Source organism: Oncorhynchus keta, chromosome 19, assembly GCF_023373465.1.
Source record: "Oncorhynchus keta strain PuntledgeMale-10-30-2019 chromosome 19, Oket_V2, whole genome shotgun sequence".
In the NCBI taxonomy this organism is placed as follows: domain Eukaryota; kingdom Metazoa; phylum Chordata; class Actinopteri; order Salmoniformes; family Salmonidae; genus Oncorhynchus; species Oncorhynchus keta.
Window position 1 is genome coordinate 3,749,307 of NC_068439.1, and position 15,167 is coordinate 3,764,473.

Here is a 15,167-nt window from a genome sequence, read left to right on the forward strand (position 1 = left end):
CATGGGCGTGTCCAAACTACCACGTCAAGGTGTCTATGGGACATGGGCGTGTCCAAACTACCACATTTAACCACGTCAAGGTGTCTATGGGACATGGGCGTGTCCAAACTACCACATTTAACCACGTCAAGGTGTCTATGGGACATGGGCGTGTCCAAACTACCACATTTAACCACGTCAAGGTGTCTATGGGACATGGGCGTGTCCAAACTACCACATTTAACCACGTCAAGGTGTCTATGGGACATGGGCGTGTCCAAACTACCACATTTAACCACGTCAAGGTGTCTATGGGACATGGGCGTGTCCAAACTACCACATTTAACCACGTCAAGGTGTCTATGGGACATGGGCGTGTCCAAACTACCACATTTAACCACGTCAAGGTGTCTATGGGACATGGGCGTGTCCAAACTACCACATTTAACCACGTCAAGGTGTCTATGGGACATGGGCGTGTCCAAACTACCACATTTAACCACGTCAAGGTGTCTATGGGACATGGGCGTGTCCAAACTACCACATTTAACCACGTCAAGGTGTCTATGGGACATGGGCGTGTCCAAACTACCACATTTAACCACGTCAAGGTGTCTATGGGACATGGGCGTGTCCAAACTACCACATTTAACCACGTCAAGGTGTCTATGGGACATGGGCGTGTCCAAACTACCACATTTAACCACGTCAAGGTGTCTATGGGACATGGGCGTGTCCAAACTACCACATTTAACCACGTCAAGGTGTCTATGGGACATGGGCGTGTCCAAACTACCACATTTAACCACGTCAAGGTGTCTATGGGACATGGGCGTGTCCAAACTACCACATTTAACCACGTCAAGGTGTCTATGGGACATGGGCGTGTCCAAACTACCACATTTAACCACGTCAAGGTGTCTGGGAACATGGGCGTGCCCAAACTACCACATTTAACCACGTCAAGGTGTCTATGGGACATGGGCGTGTCCAAACTACCACATTCAACCACGTCAAGATGTCTATGGGACATGGGCGTGTCCAAACTACCACATTTAACCACGTCAAGGTGTCTATGGGACATGGGCGTGTCCAAACTACCACATTTAACCACGTCAAGGTGTCTATGGGACATGGGCGTGTCCAAACTACCGCATTTAACCACGTCAAGGTGTCTATGGGACATGGGCGTGTCCAAACTACCACGTCAAGGTGTCTATGGGACATGGGCGTGTCCAAACTACCACATTTAACCACGTCAAGGTGTCTATGGGACATGGGCGTGTCCAAACTACCACATTTAACCACGTCAAGGTGTCTATGGGACATGGGCGTGTCCAAACTACCACATTTAACCACTTCAAGGTGTCTATGGGACATGGGCGTGTCCAAACTACCACATTTAACCACGTCAAGGTGTCTATGGGACATGGGCGTGTCCAAACTACCACATTTAACCACGTCAAGGTGTCTATGGGACATGGGCGTGTCCAAACTACCACATTTAACCACGTCAAGGTGTCTATGGGACATGGGCGTGTCCAAACTACCACATTTAACCACGTCAAGGTGTCTATGGGACATGGGCGTGTCCAAACTACCACATTTAACCACGTCAAGGTGTCTATGGGACATGGGCGTGTCCAAACTACCACATTTAACCACGTCAAGGTGTCTATGGGACATGGGCGTGTCCAAACTACCACATTTAACCACGTCAAGGTGTCTATGGGACATGGGCGTGTCCAAACTACCACGTCAAGGTGTCTATGGGACATGGGCGTGTCCAAACTACCACATTTAACCACGTCAAGGTGTCTATGGGACATGGGCGTGTCCAAACTACCACATTTAACCACGTCAAGGTGTCTATGGGACATGGGCGTGTCCAAACTACCACATTTAACCACGTCAAGGTGTCTATGGGACATGGGCGTGTCCAAACTACCACATTTAACCACGTCAAGGTGTCTATGGGACATGGGCGTGTCCAAACTACCACATTTAACCACGTCAAGGTGTCTATGGGACATGGGCGTGTCCAAACTACCACATTTAACCACGGACAAGCTAAACATCTGTTTCGCCTGCTTCAAGGAAAACACATAACTGCCAACTGGCCACTGCCACTCACGAGGACTGTGAGCTCTCGTTCTCTGTGGCCAAAGTGAGTAAGAAATGTAGGCATGTTAACACTCATAAAACATCCCGAACCGCGTCCTGAGAGCAGACCAGATGGCTGGAGTCACCTGTTCATCCAACTACCATCTAGAAGGTCCCCTGTTTATCCAACTACCATCTAGAAGGTCCCCTGTTCACCCAACTACCATCTAGAAGGACCCTGTTCACCCAACTACCATCTAGAAGGTCACCTGTTCACCCAACTACCATCTAGAAGGTCACCTATTCACCCAACTACCAACTAGAAGGTCACCTGTTCACTCAACTACCATCTAGAAGGTCCCCTGTTTATCCAACTACCATCTAGAAGGTTACCTGTTCACCCAACTACCATCTAGAAGGGCACATGTTCACCCAACTACCATCTAGAAGGTCACCTGTACACCCAACTACCATCTAGAAGGTCACCTGTTCACCCAACTACCATCTAGAAGGTCACCTGTTCACCCAACTACCATCTAGAAGGTCACCTGTTCACCCAACTACCAACTAGAAGGTCACTTGTTCACCAAACTACCATCTAGAAGGTCACCTGTTCACCCAACTACCACCTAGAAGGTCACCTGTTCACCCAACTACCATCTAGAAGGTCACCTGTTCACCCAACTACCATCTAGAAGGTCACCTGTTCATCCAACTACCATCTAGAAGGTCCCCTGTTTATCCAACTAATATAATAATAATAATAATATATGCCATTTAGCTGACGCTTTTATCCAAAGCGACTTACAGTCATGTGTGCATACATTCTACGTATGGGTGGTCCCGGGAATCGAACCCACTACCCTGGCGTTACAAGCGCCATGCTCTACCAACTGAGCTACAGAAGGACCACAGAGTCATTGAACACTGATCACTTTAATAATATTTTTAGAAATGTTCATTAACAAATTAATTCAAAACGAAAGCTAAAATGTAATTGAAGTATTTAAAAAAAAAACAGACATTGAATATCCCTTTGAGCACGGTGAAGTTATTAATTACACTTTGGATGGTGTATCAATACACCCAGTCACTACAAAGATACAGGCGTCCTTCCTAACTCAGTTGCTGGAGAGGAAGGAAACAACTCACCATGATGCCAATGGAGTGTATTTGCTGTGATGGGAGAAAACTGAGGATGGATCATCAACATGGTAGTTACTCCACAATACTAACCTAATGACAGAGTGAAAAGGAAGCCTGTACAGAATACAAATATTCCAAAACATGCTTCCTGTTGCCAACAAGACACTAAAGTAAAACTGCAAAATAGTGGCAAAGAAATGTACTGAATATCAGGAATACAAATCATTATGTTTGTGGCAAATCCCACACATCAGTGAGTACCACGTTCCATATTGTCAAGCATGGTGGTGGCTACATCCTGTTATGGGTATTCTTGTCATCGGCAAGGACTAAGGAGTTTTTTAGTATGATAATAAATGGAATAGAGCTAAGCACAGGCAAAATCCTAGAGGAAAACCTGGTTCTGTGTGCTTTCCAACAGACACATGGTTCAAAAGCATATTTTGAAAATCTGAGATGACAATGTTGTTAACAAAAGGCTAAGCTTGAGAGCCAATATATTTATTTTATTTAATTTGAGATTTTCATGAATAGTTAACGTTGCGTTATGGTAATGAGCTTGAGGCTATAATTACGATCCCGGATACGGGATTGCTCGTCGCAACAGGTGAATATACACAGCGAAGACTATAAGCGAAGAAAATTATCTTCTGAGGTAATACGATCAGCAATTGATTGTGAAGTATTGTAGGTCGGGTGAACAAAAGGGCTTTTAGTTTCTGTACATTATCACGATCACATCATGAGTAGTTAATCACGAGTAGTTAATCATGAAACATACACCTCCACCTTTCTTCTTCCCGGAGAGTTCTTTATTCCTGTCTGTGCGATGTACTGAGAACCCAGTTGGCTGTATGGACAGGGACAGTATATTTGGAGAGAGACATGATTCCGTGAAACATAGTATGTTACAGTCCCTGATGTCTCTCTTGAAGTAGATCTCTGGGAGTAGACCCTCGCCCTGAGCTCGTCTACTTTATTATCCAGAGACTGAACTTGTGCACGCCTCCTGAGTCAGACTATAAGTCCACTCCGAATACCTTTTCTCCACCTGCGGCATCTTGGAGCAGCCACTGGGATAAGTTAAATTGCCCTGAGAAGTATAAACAAAGGATCAAATTCGGGAAAGTCGTATTCCTGGCCATAATACTGGTGAGACACTGAATGTTCCCTGAGTGGCCTAGTTACAGTTTTGACTTAAATCGGCTTGAACATCTATGGCAAGACGTGAAATGTCTGTCTAGCAATGATTAACAAGCAACTTGACAGAGCTTGAAGAATTTTCTAAATAATTGTTTTGTGAATATTGCACCATCTATATTGGCAAAGCTCTTAGAGACACAGACAAACTCACAGCCATAATCACTGCCAAAGGTGATTCTAACATGTATTGACGCGTGTCAATGCGTATGTAAATGAGACATTTCAATATTTCATTTTCAGCAAATGTATAAACATTGAAAATAAGATGTTTTCGCTTTTTCATTATATTGTGAGTAGATGAGTAAGAGAAAAAAAATCTAAGTCTTCCATTTTGAATTCAGGCTGTAACAACAACATGTGGAATAAGTCAAGGGGGATGAATACTTTCTGAATGCTCTGTATATGCCGACAAAAATCAAGGCATTTAACGGGTCTGGGCGACTTAACGTTCCAAGTCTCCAGAAAGATGACATCACTGTGCCAAACTAAACTAAGCTAAGCTAAGCTAGCTCTGAGCTTGCTACCTGACACATGCACAACACACCCTCCAAAGTCTCTGTCAACATCACTGACCAATACGAGCAAAATACATTTTTACGGGCGACAGTACTCTAAGTTCTTTGATTCTACGGAAAGATGACATTACTCTGCAAAGCTACACTAAACTAGCTATCTGACATGCAGCGTCAGCATCACAAATTAAAAGCCAAGAAATAATCTTTAGTCCAGACATCTATTACCTAAACATAAACAGATCACCTCATTCCCATAGCAGGGAATTAAATCACACGGTCCTCTCCGTACATTTTCCAGACTTACTTTTACACTTGGGTAGGGTGTTGCTCCACTGTCCGTTGGACTGGCAATGAGACTTAACCGCCCCCTGCAGGACGTATCCGGTGTTGCAAGCGAAGTGCACAATATCGTTCAGGTTGAACTGCGTTCCCTGAGTAAAGCCAAAGGAAGGGTTGCCTGGATGACCACATGTGATCGCTATGGAGACAAGGAAAATATAGAGAAAATCTATCACTATACATGTCTAAAGTTAATACAAGCTGTCAACACTATCCCAAAACACATCAGTCATATGTTCTCAAATATTATTACACCTTAGCCAGTAGGTCCCTAGTCTACATCCAATGAAAATCATTACTCTATAGGAAGACCCTAGTCTACATCCAATGAAAATCATTACTCTATAGGAAGACCCTAGTCTACATCCAATGAAAATCATTACTCTATAGGAAGACCCTAGTCTACATCCAATGAAAATCATTACTCTATAGGAAGACCCTAGTCTACATCCAATGATATTCATTACTCTATAGGAAGACCCTAGTCTACATCCAATGATATTCATTACTCTATAGGAAGACCCTAGTCTACATCCAATGATATTCATTACTCTATAGGAAGACCTTAGTTTACCTCCAATGATATTCATTACTTTATAGGAAGACCCTAGTCTACATCCAATGAAAAGCATTACTCTATAGGAAGACCCTAGTTTACATCCAATGATATTCATTACTCTATAGGAAGACCCTAGTTTACCTCCAATGATATTCATTACTCTATAGGAAGACCCTAGTTTACCTCCAATGATATTCATTACTTTATAGGAAGACCCTAGTGTACATCCAATGATATTCATTACTCTATAGGAAGACCCTAGTTTACCTCCAATGATATGCATTACTCTATAGGAAGACCCTAGTTTACCTCCAATGATATTCATTACTTTATAGGAAGACCCTAGTCTACATCCAATGAAAAGCATTACTCTATAGGAAGACCCTAGTTTACATCCAATGATATTCATTACTCTATAGGAAGACCCTAGTTTACCTCCAATGATATTCATTACTCTATAGGAAGACCCTAGTTTACCTCCAATGATATTCATTACTTTATAGGAAGACCCTAGTCTACATCCAATGAAAAGCATTACTCTATAGGAAGACCCTAGTTTACATCCAATGATATTCATTACTCTATAGGAAGACCCTAGTTTACATCCAATGATATTCATTACTCTATAGGAAGACCCTAGTCTACATCCAATGATATTCATTACTCTATAGGAAGACCCTAGTCTACATCCAATGATATTCATTACTCTATAGGAAGACCCTAGTTTACCTCCAATGATATTCATTACTTTATAGGAAGACCCTAGTCTACATCCAATGATATTCATTACTTTATAGGAAGACCCTAGTCTACATCCAATGATATTCATTACTTTATAGGAAGACCCTAGTCTACATCCAATGATATTCATTACTCTATAGGAAGACCCTAGCCTACATCCAATGATATTCATTACTCTATAGGAAGACCCTAGTTTACATCCAATGATATTCATTACTTTATAGGAAGACCCTAGTTTACATCCAATGATATTCATTACTCTATAGGAAGACCCTAGTTTACATCCAATGATATTCATTACTTTATAGGAAGACCCTAGTTTACATCCAATGATATTCATTACTCTATAGGAAGACCCTAGTTTACATCCAATGATATTCATTACTCTATAGGAAGACCCTAGTTTACATCCAATGATATTCATTACTCTATAGGAAGACCCTAGTTTACATCCAATGATATTCATTACTCTATAGGAAGACCCTAGTTTACATCCAATGATATTCATTACTCTATAGGAAGACCCTAGTCTACATCCAATGATATTCATTACTTTATAGGAAGACCCTAGTTTACATCCAATGATATTCATTACTCTATAGGAAGACCCTAGTTTACATCCAATGATATTCATTACTCTATAGGAAGACCCTAGTTTACATCCAATGATATTCATTACTCTATAGGAAGACCCTAGTTTACATCCAATGATATTCATTACTCTATAGGAAGACCCTAGTTTACATCCAATGATATTCATTACTCTATAGGAAGACACTCATCTATATGTCCCCATACACCTATCAGGAGACACTAGGGTTGCACAATTCCACAAACTTTCCCAGAATGCCCAGGTTTTCTAGAAATCCCGGTTGGAGAATTCCTGTATTCCCTGCTTTTCCCCTTCTATTTCTGGGAATGTTCCAACTGGGATTTCTGTAAATGCCTGGTAGATATTTATTTTTAACCCATATCATAGCCACTATCTCTGGGTACCATATCATAACCACTATCTCTGGGTACTGTTTAACCCATATCATAGCCACTATCTCTGGGTACCATATCAAAGCCACTATCTCTGGGTACCATATCAAAGCCACTATCTCTGGGTACCATATCAAAGCCACTATCTCTGGGTACCATATCATAGCCACTATCTCTGGGTACTGTTTAACCCATACCATAGCCACTATCTCTGAGTACTGTTTAACCCATATCATAGCCACTATCTCTGGGTACTGTTTAACCCATATCATAGCCACTATCTCTGAGTACTGTTTAACCCATATCAAAGCCACTATCTCTGGGTACTGTTTAACCCATATCATAGCCACTATCTCTGGGTACTGTTTAACCCATATCATAGCCACTATCTCTGGGTACTGTTTAACCCATATCATAGCCACTATCTCTGGGTACTGTTTAACCCATACCATAGCCACTATCTCTGAGTACTGTTTAACCCATATCAAAGCCACTATCTCTGGGTACTGTTTAACCCATATCATAGCCACTATCTCTGAGTACTGTTTAACCCATATCATAGCCACTATCTCTGGGTACCATACCATAGCCACTATCTCTGGGTACTGTTTAACCCATATCATAGCCACTATCTCTGAGTACTGTTTAACCCATATCATAGCCACTATCTCTGGGTACTGTTTAACCCATATCATAGCCACTATCTCTGGGTACCATATCATAGCCACTATCTCTGGGTACTGTTTAACCCATATCATAGCCACTATCTCTGGGTACCATATCATAGCCACTATCTCTGGCTACCATATCATAGCCACTATCTCTGGGTACCATATCATAGCCACTATCTCTGAGTACTGTTTAACCCATATCATAGCCACTATCTCTGGGTACCATATCATAGCCACTATCTCTGGGTACCATATCATAGCCACTATCTCTGAGTACTGTTTAACCCATATCATAGCCACTATCTCTGGGTACTGTTTAACCCATATCATAGCCACTATCTCTGGGTACCATATCAAAGCCACTATCTCTGGGTACTGTTTAACCCATATCATAGCCTCTATCTCTGGGTACTGTTTAACCCATATCATAGCCACTATCTCTGGGTACTGTTTAACCCATATCATAGCCACTATCTCTGGGTACTGTTTAACCCATATCATAGCCACTATCTCTGGGTACTGTTTAACCCATATCATAGCCACTATCTCTGGGTACTGTTTAACCCATATCATAGCCACTATCTCTGGGTACTGTTTAACCCATATCATAGTCACTATCTCTGGGTACTGTTTAACCCATATCATAGCCACTATCTCTGGGTACTGTTTAACCCATATCAAAGCCACTATCTCTGGGTACCATATCATAGCCACTATCTCTGGGTACTGTTTAACCCATATCATAGCCACTATCTCTGAGTACTGTTTAACCCATACCATAGCCACTATCTCTGGGTACTGTTTAACCCATATCATAACCACTATCTCTGGGTACTGTTTAACCCATATCATAGCCACTATCTCTGGGTACTGTTTAACCCATATCATAGCCACTATCTCTGGGTACTGTTTAACCCATATCATAGCCACTATCTCTGGGTACTGTTTAACCCATATCATAGCCACTATCTCTGGGTACTGTTTAACCCATATCATAGCCACTATCTCTGAGTACCATATCATAGCCACTATCTCTGAGTACTGTTTAACCCATATCATAGCCACTATCTCTGGGTACCATATCATAGCCACTATCTCTGAGTACTGTTTAACCCATATCATAGCCACTATCTCTGGGTACCATATCAAAGCCACTATCTCTGGGTACCATATCATAGCCACTATCTCTGAGTACTGTTTAACCCATATCATAGCCACTATCTCTGAGTACTGTTTAACCCATATCATAGCCACTATCTCTGAGTACTGTTTAACCCATATCATAGCCACTATCTCTGGGTACTGTTTAACTCATATCATAGCCACTATCTCTGGGTACTGTTTAACCCATATCATAGCCACTATCTCTGGGTACTTTTTAACCCATATCATAGCCACTATCTCTGGGTACTGTTTAACCCATATCATAGCCACTATCTCTGGGTACTGTTTAACCCATATCATAGTCACTATCTCTGGGTACTGTTTAACCCATATCATAGCCACTATCTCTGGGTACTGTTTAACCCATACCATAGCCACTATCTCTGGGTACCATATCAAAGCCACTATCTCTGGGTACCATATCATAGCCACTATCTCTGGGTACTGTTTAACCCATATCATAGCCACTATCTCTGGGTACTGTTTAACCCATATCATAGCCACTATCTCTGGGTACTGTTTAACCCATATCATAGCCACTATCTCTGAGTACTGTTTAACCCATATCATAGTCACTATCTCTGGGTACTGTTTAACCCATATCAAAGCCACTATCTCTGGGTACCATATCATAGCCACTATCTCTGGGTACTTACGGACACAGACAGGGGTGCGCCCAGACCAGCGGTGATCCTGTTCACAGATGCGTACAGACACCCCGATGAGTCTGAATCCCGGGTTACACTGGTAGACCACACTACCTCTGTAGTTATAGTTCTCTCCTATGATCTGACCATTCACTATTGGTTCAGGGGTACCGCAGTGACCCGCTAGAGACGAGGGACAGAACAGAGAGAGACAAAGGATACAGTCACATATGAATACAGGGATATATTCTGTTTGTCATAAATAGGTCCTATAGACATAAAACACAATGACCAAACGCTATCATCTGGTTCTTTATGAAAATGAAAATATTATGAATTATGAATATATCTTGAAATACAAAATTAGATTTAACTGGTTATATTTGGTTGTAACTGTCTCTAGCTGGTTCTGGTTCTCCTTACCGAGACACTGGACCTGAGATCCACTCCAGAGGCCATTGGACATGCACTCTCTGACCCGGGAACCAATCAGCGTATAGCCTGTGTTACAGGAGAAGATGGCTGTCGCTCCGAACACCGTCAGAGTCCCGATCTTATTACCATTCGGAGGAGTGCCCAGGTCCCCACAGGAGATTACTGAGGAGAGGAGAGGAGAGGAGAGGAGAGGAGAGGAGAGGAGAGGAGAGGAGAGGAGAGGAGAGGAGAGGAGAGGAGAGGAGAGGAGAGGAGAGGAGAGGAGGGAGAGGAGAGGAGAGGAGAGGAGAGGAGGCAAGCAGAAAAAAAAATGAATCCTAAAAGAACAACAAAACACATTCCTATGTTCAACTTGGTTTATTTCATTTGGGTAATTGTCTTGTTTTGATGTCATCCATTTTGTTGGATCAAGGTTTCCTTTCTGCATTCATCAAGGCTAACCATTCTCTCTCTCTCTCTCTCTCTCTCTCTCTCTCTCTCTCTCTCTCTCTCTCTCTCTCTCTCTCTCTCTCTCTCTCTCTCTCTCTCTCTCTCTCTCCTTCACTCTCTCCTTCACTCTCTCTCTCCCCTTTCCTCTCCCCTTCTCTCGCTCTCTCTCTTTATCCTTCCCTCTCGCGCTCTCTCTCTCTCCTATCCCCCCTCTCTCCTATCCTCTCTCTCTCTTTCTCTTTCTCTCTACATTCCTCTGGGATAATCTTTCTCTCTCTCCTCTCTGTGTTCATCAATCTTTTTGGCGGAGAGGCAGCAGGCAGCCTAGTGGTTAGAGCATTGTGCCAATAACGGAAAGGTTGCTAGTTCAAATCCCCGAGCTGAACAAGGCATTTAACCCACTGTTCCTAGGCCGTCATTGTAAATAAGAATTTGTTCTTAACCGACTTGCCTAGTTAAATAAAGGTTAAATAAATGTAAAAAATGATAATAATTCTCTCTCTCCTCTGTGCAGGAGAACATGTAAAGAAAGCATTAGTCCGGTCAGTTAACACTGATACTGATTTCCATGGTAAATCTGGTTCATATACCATGTCTTTCTCATTCTGCATCATCTAAAGCACAACTTGGCTGAAGGGAAAACGGCAGATCGTACTGCTCAAACAATGCATTGTGGGAGATGTATATTCTGACTCACTCTCGCAGGCCGGCCGGGGCTCTGGGTAGTCCCAGGTGCTGTTGGCCTGGCAACGGATCACCCTCTGACCCTTGTAGTAGTATCCGGGGTCACAGATGAGCATCATCATGGCGTCGTACTGGCTCTGAGACCCGTAGATCAGCCTCCATCTCCCGTGATCCACAGCAGAGTGGCCTATGTCAGGGCAGGTCACCGCTGCAAAGGTCAGGGGTCAGATACACATAGGTCACAGGTCAGAAATTACTAACTGAACTGTTTTAAGATGTGAAATTACTTGATCAATATTTGTTTTTCAAATATCACATTTTTTTTTGTACATTTTTTGGGGGGGCATTTTCAGAAAACTGCATCGTTGATTAAGGGCTTGTAAGTAGGCATTTCACTGTAAGATCTACACCTGTTGTATTCAGCATTTCACTGTAAGATCTACACCTGTTGTATTCAACGCAACAAATAACATTTTATTTTATTTGACTTTATTATATTAGGTCGTCAAAGTACATTTAAAATTGTCACAATAAAAGCGAAAACTAGCGTACCTCATTTTCTAAGTTATTGATCATCTAAATATGACACAAGCTTGGCAATGATACCTCATTCTTGGATCTCAACAGTCATCTTTTAGTGACTCTTGGACAGTGAAGAAGTGCTGGGGATTTATCTCTCCCCAAATGAACACATACAACAGTCTTACATCGAAATGTTCCTGGCTCTGAACCCTATCACAACTCTAATTCTGAATAAAAACCTTTTTGTAAAAAACTTAATCGAAAACATTACAAATGTGGAAGGAAATGCAGCCCCAATGAGAACTGAATGATGTGATCTCCAACCAATGAGACCTCACGATAAGTGATCTCCAACCAATGAGGCCTCACGATAAGTGATCTCCAACCAATGAGACCTCACGATAAGTGATCTCCAACCAATGAGACCTCACGATAAGTGATCTCCAACCAATGAGGCCTCACGATAAGTGATCTCCAACCAATGAGGATTCATGAAAAGTGATCTCCAACCAATGAGGATTCATGAAAAGTGATCTCCAACCAATGAGGATTCATGAAAAGTGATCTCCAACCAATGAGGATTCATGAAAAGTGATCTCCAACCAATGAGGATTGATGATAAGTGATCTCCAACCAATGAGATCTCACGATAAGTGATCTCCAACCAATGAGGATTCATGATAAGTGATCTCCAACCAATGAGGATTCACGATAAGTGATCTCCAACCAATGAGGATTCATGATAAGTGATCTCCAACCAATGAGGATTCATGATAAGTGATCTCCAACCAATGAGGATTCATGATAAGTGATCTCCAACCAATGAGGCCTCACGATAAGTGATCTCCAACCAATGAGGATTGATGATAAGGGATCTTCAACCAATGAGGATTCATAAGGTATCTCTAACCAATGAGGATTCATAAGGTATCTCTAACCAATGAGGATTCATAAGGTATCTCTAACCAATGGGAACTCATAAGTGATCACCAATCAAGTAGGACTCATGATAAGTGATCTCTGACCAATGAGGACATACACTCACCAGCCAGTTTATTATTTTAGTTTACAATTGGCTCATTCACCCCCCTCCTCTCCCCTGTAACTATTCCCCAGGTCGTTGCTGTAAATGAGAACGGTTTCTCAGTCCACTTACACTGGTAAAATAACTGATAAATAGAACACCATGTCAGAGAGCACAACTAGTCGGTTCATGCAGCAGACGACTACACTGGGTTCCAGTCCTATCAGCTTAAACTAAGAAGGAGTGGCTCCACTGAGGACTGAAAAAACTAATTCCCGGTTCCTGTTGCTGATGGCAGAGTTAGGATATTTGACATAAGCAGCACGAGTCCATGGCCCCCATCCTGTCTGGTGTCAAAACGTGACAGGCTGGTGGCGTTGATGGAAGGTTTTCCTGGCACACGTTACGTCCCTTGATAGCAAATTGAGCAATTGTAGAATCTATGCCCCAAAGAATTCAGGCTGTTCCGGCGGCAATAAACGAAGTATAGGTATATCAACTCCAACCAATGAGGATTACTCACGTATGCAGCGGGGCGTGGCCTCATTGGAGCTCCACCTCCCAGACTCCTGACAGACGACTGACACGGCCAGGGGGTTGGCCAATCTGAAACCGGGGTTGCACTGGTACATGGCCCTGGCACCAAGAGTGAAGTCCTGCCCGACTATACTACCATTTACTGGGGGTATAGGCATCCCACAGGCCATCACTGGAGAGAGAGAGAGAGAGAGAGAGAGATGAGGGAGAAAGAGGGAGAGAGAGAGAGAGAGAGAGAGAGAGATGAAGAGAGAAAACAACATTAAAAAATTGAAGACAGAGCTCTGGTAGATATGAATTTAACCAAGATGGAATAAGGGATTATTTCACCCTCAGGTAAAGAACCGGCAGTGACAAAGCACATGACATAGAAACTACCCGGGAGGCTTTAGAACAACCATCTCTGTATGCATAGAGCTTCTCTCACAACATGCCCCGTGTACAAATGCTCTCACTCTCACAAGCATTATCGTGGCATAAACATTAGTTTGCCCTCCCCCCCGTCTGCGCTCGGGTAAACATAACCCTATCTGCATCTCAAACGCCACCCTATTTCCTACCAGAGCCCTGGTCAAAACGTACTAAGTAAGGGAATAGGGTAGCCTTTGTGACTCTGTCAGTAGAGAGCTACGTAATTCAGACTACAGATCACACCTGCAGTTGACTTTAGAAGCACACAATGGCCGCCCCGCTGTTACCAATTTCCACATGCACTGCTGTTGTTGACACAGCACCACCGCAACTGTTGACACAGCTGGCCACCGGAGTAGGGCTGTGGGGCAACTGAAACCCTTTCTGAGAGAAACCAAACATAGGAAACCGTCATGGGAAATGACTGTGGTTTTTATAAGGGGTTGTTTTGAGAGGGATAGAATGTTGCAGAGAGGGGCTTTAAAAGAGCAGCTGGGATTTCGGGGCGAAAGATTTCAAATGTTTCCATGTCTACATGATTTCCTGGTGTCTTACAGCATCTTTATTCTATCGACCAATCAAATCTTTCATCGACCAATCAGATCTTTCATCGACCAATCAGATGTTCCATCAACCAATCAAATCTTTCATCGACCAATCAGATGTTCCATCGACCAATCAAATCTTCCATCGACCAATCAAATCTTCCATCGACCAATCAAATCTTCCATCGACCAATCAAATCTTCCATCGACCAACCTGTGTGACCTACCATAAAGGTGTGACAAACTTTTCAGAATTGAGGCTTAAAATGAACTCCAGAATGCTTTTCATAGATAACAATCATCATGCTATTCATTTCATCCCCGTCAAGGAGCACATTGTCACTTAATCCAGAAAGTGAAATAGTAAATGTTTCCATGTTTAAGTTATCTATCTATTATCTGTTATCTATCTATCTATTATCTGTTATGTATCTATCTATTATCTATCTATCTATCTATCTATCTATCTATCTATCTATCTATCTATCTATCTATCTATCTATCTATCTATCTATCTATCTATTATCTA

The 15,167-nt window shown here is 42.4% G+C and overlaps 1 protein-coding gene across 1 annotated transcript in view; it reads right to left on the bottom strand.

Annotated features, from left to right (window-relative positions):
- LOC118378371 (CUB and sushi domain-containing protein 1-like) overlaps positions 1–15,167 on the bottom strand; it is a 926,375-nt gene that overhangs the window by 163,316 nt on the left and 747,892 nt on the right. The window contains 5 exon segments of the mRNA XM_052471760.1: positions 5,251–5,424; positions 10,061–10,234; positions 10,475–10,648; positions 11,613–11,807; positions 13,669–13,854. Of these exon segments, the coding sequence (XP_052327720.1) occupies positions 5,251–5,424; positions 10,061–10,234; positions 10,475–10,648; positions 11,613–11,807; positions 13,669–13,854 (903 nt within the window).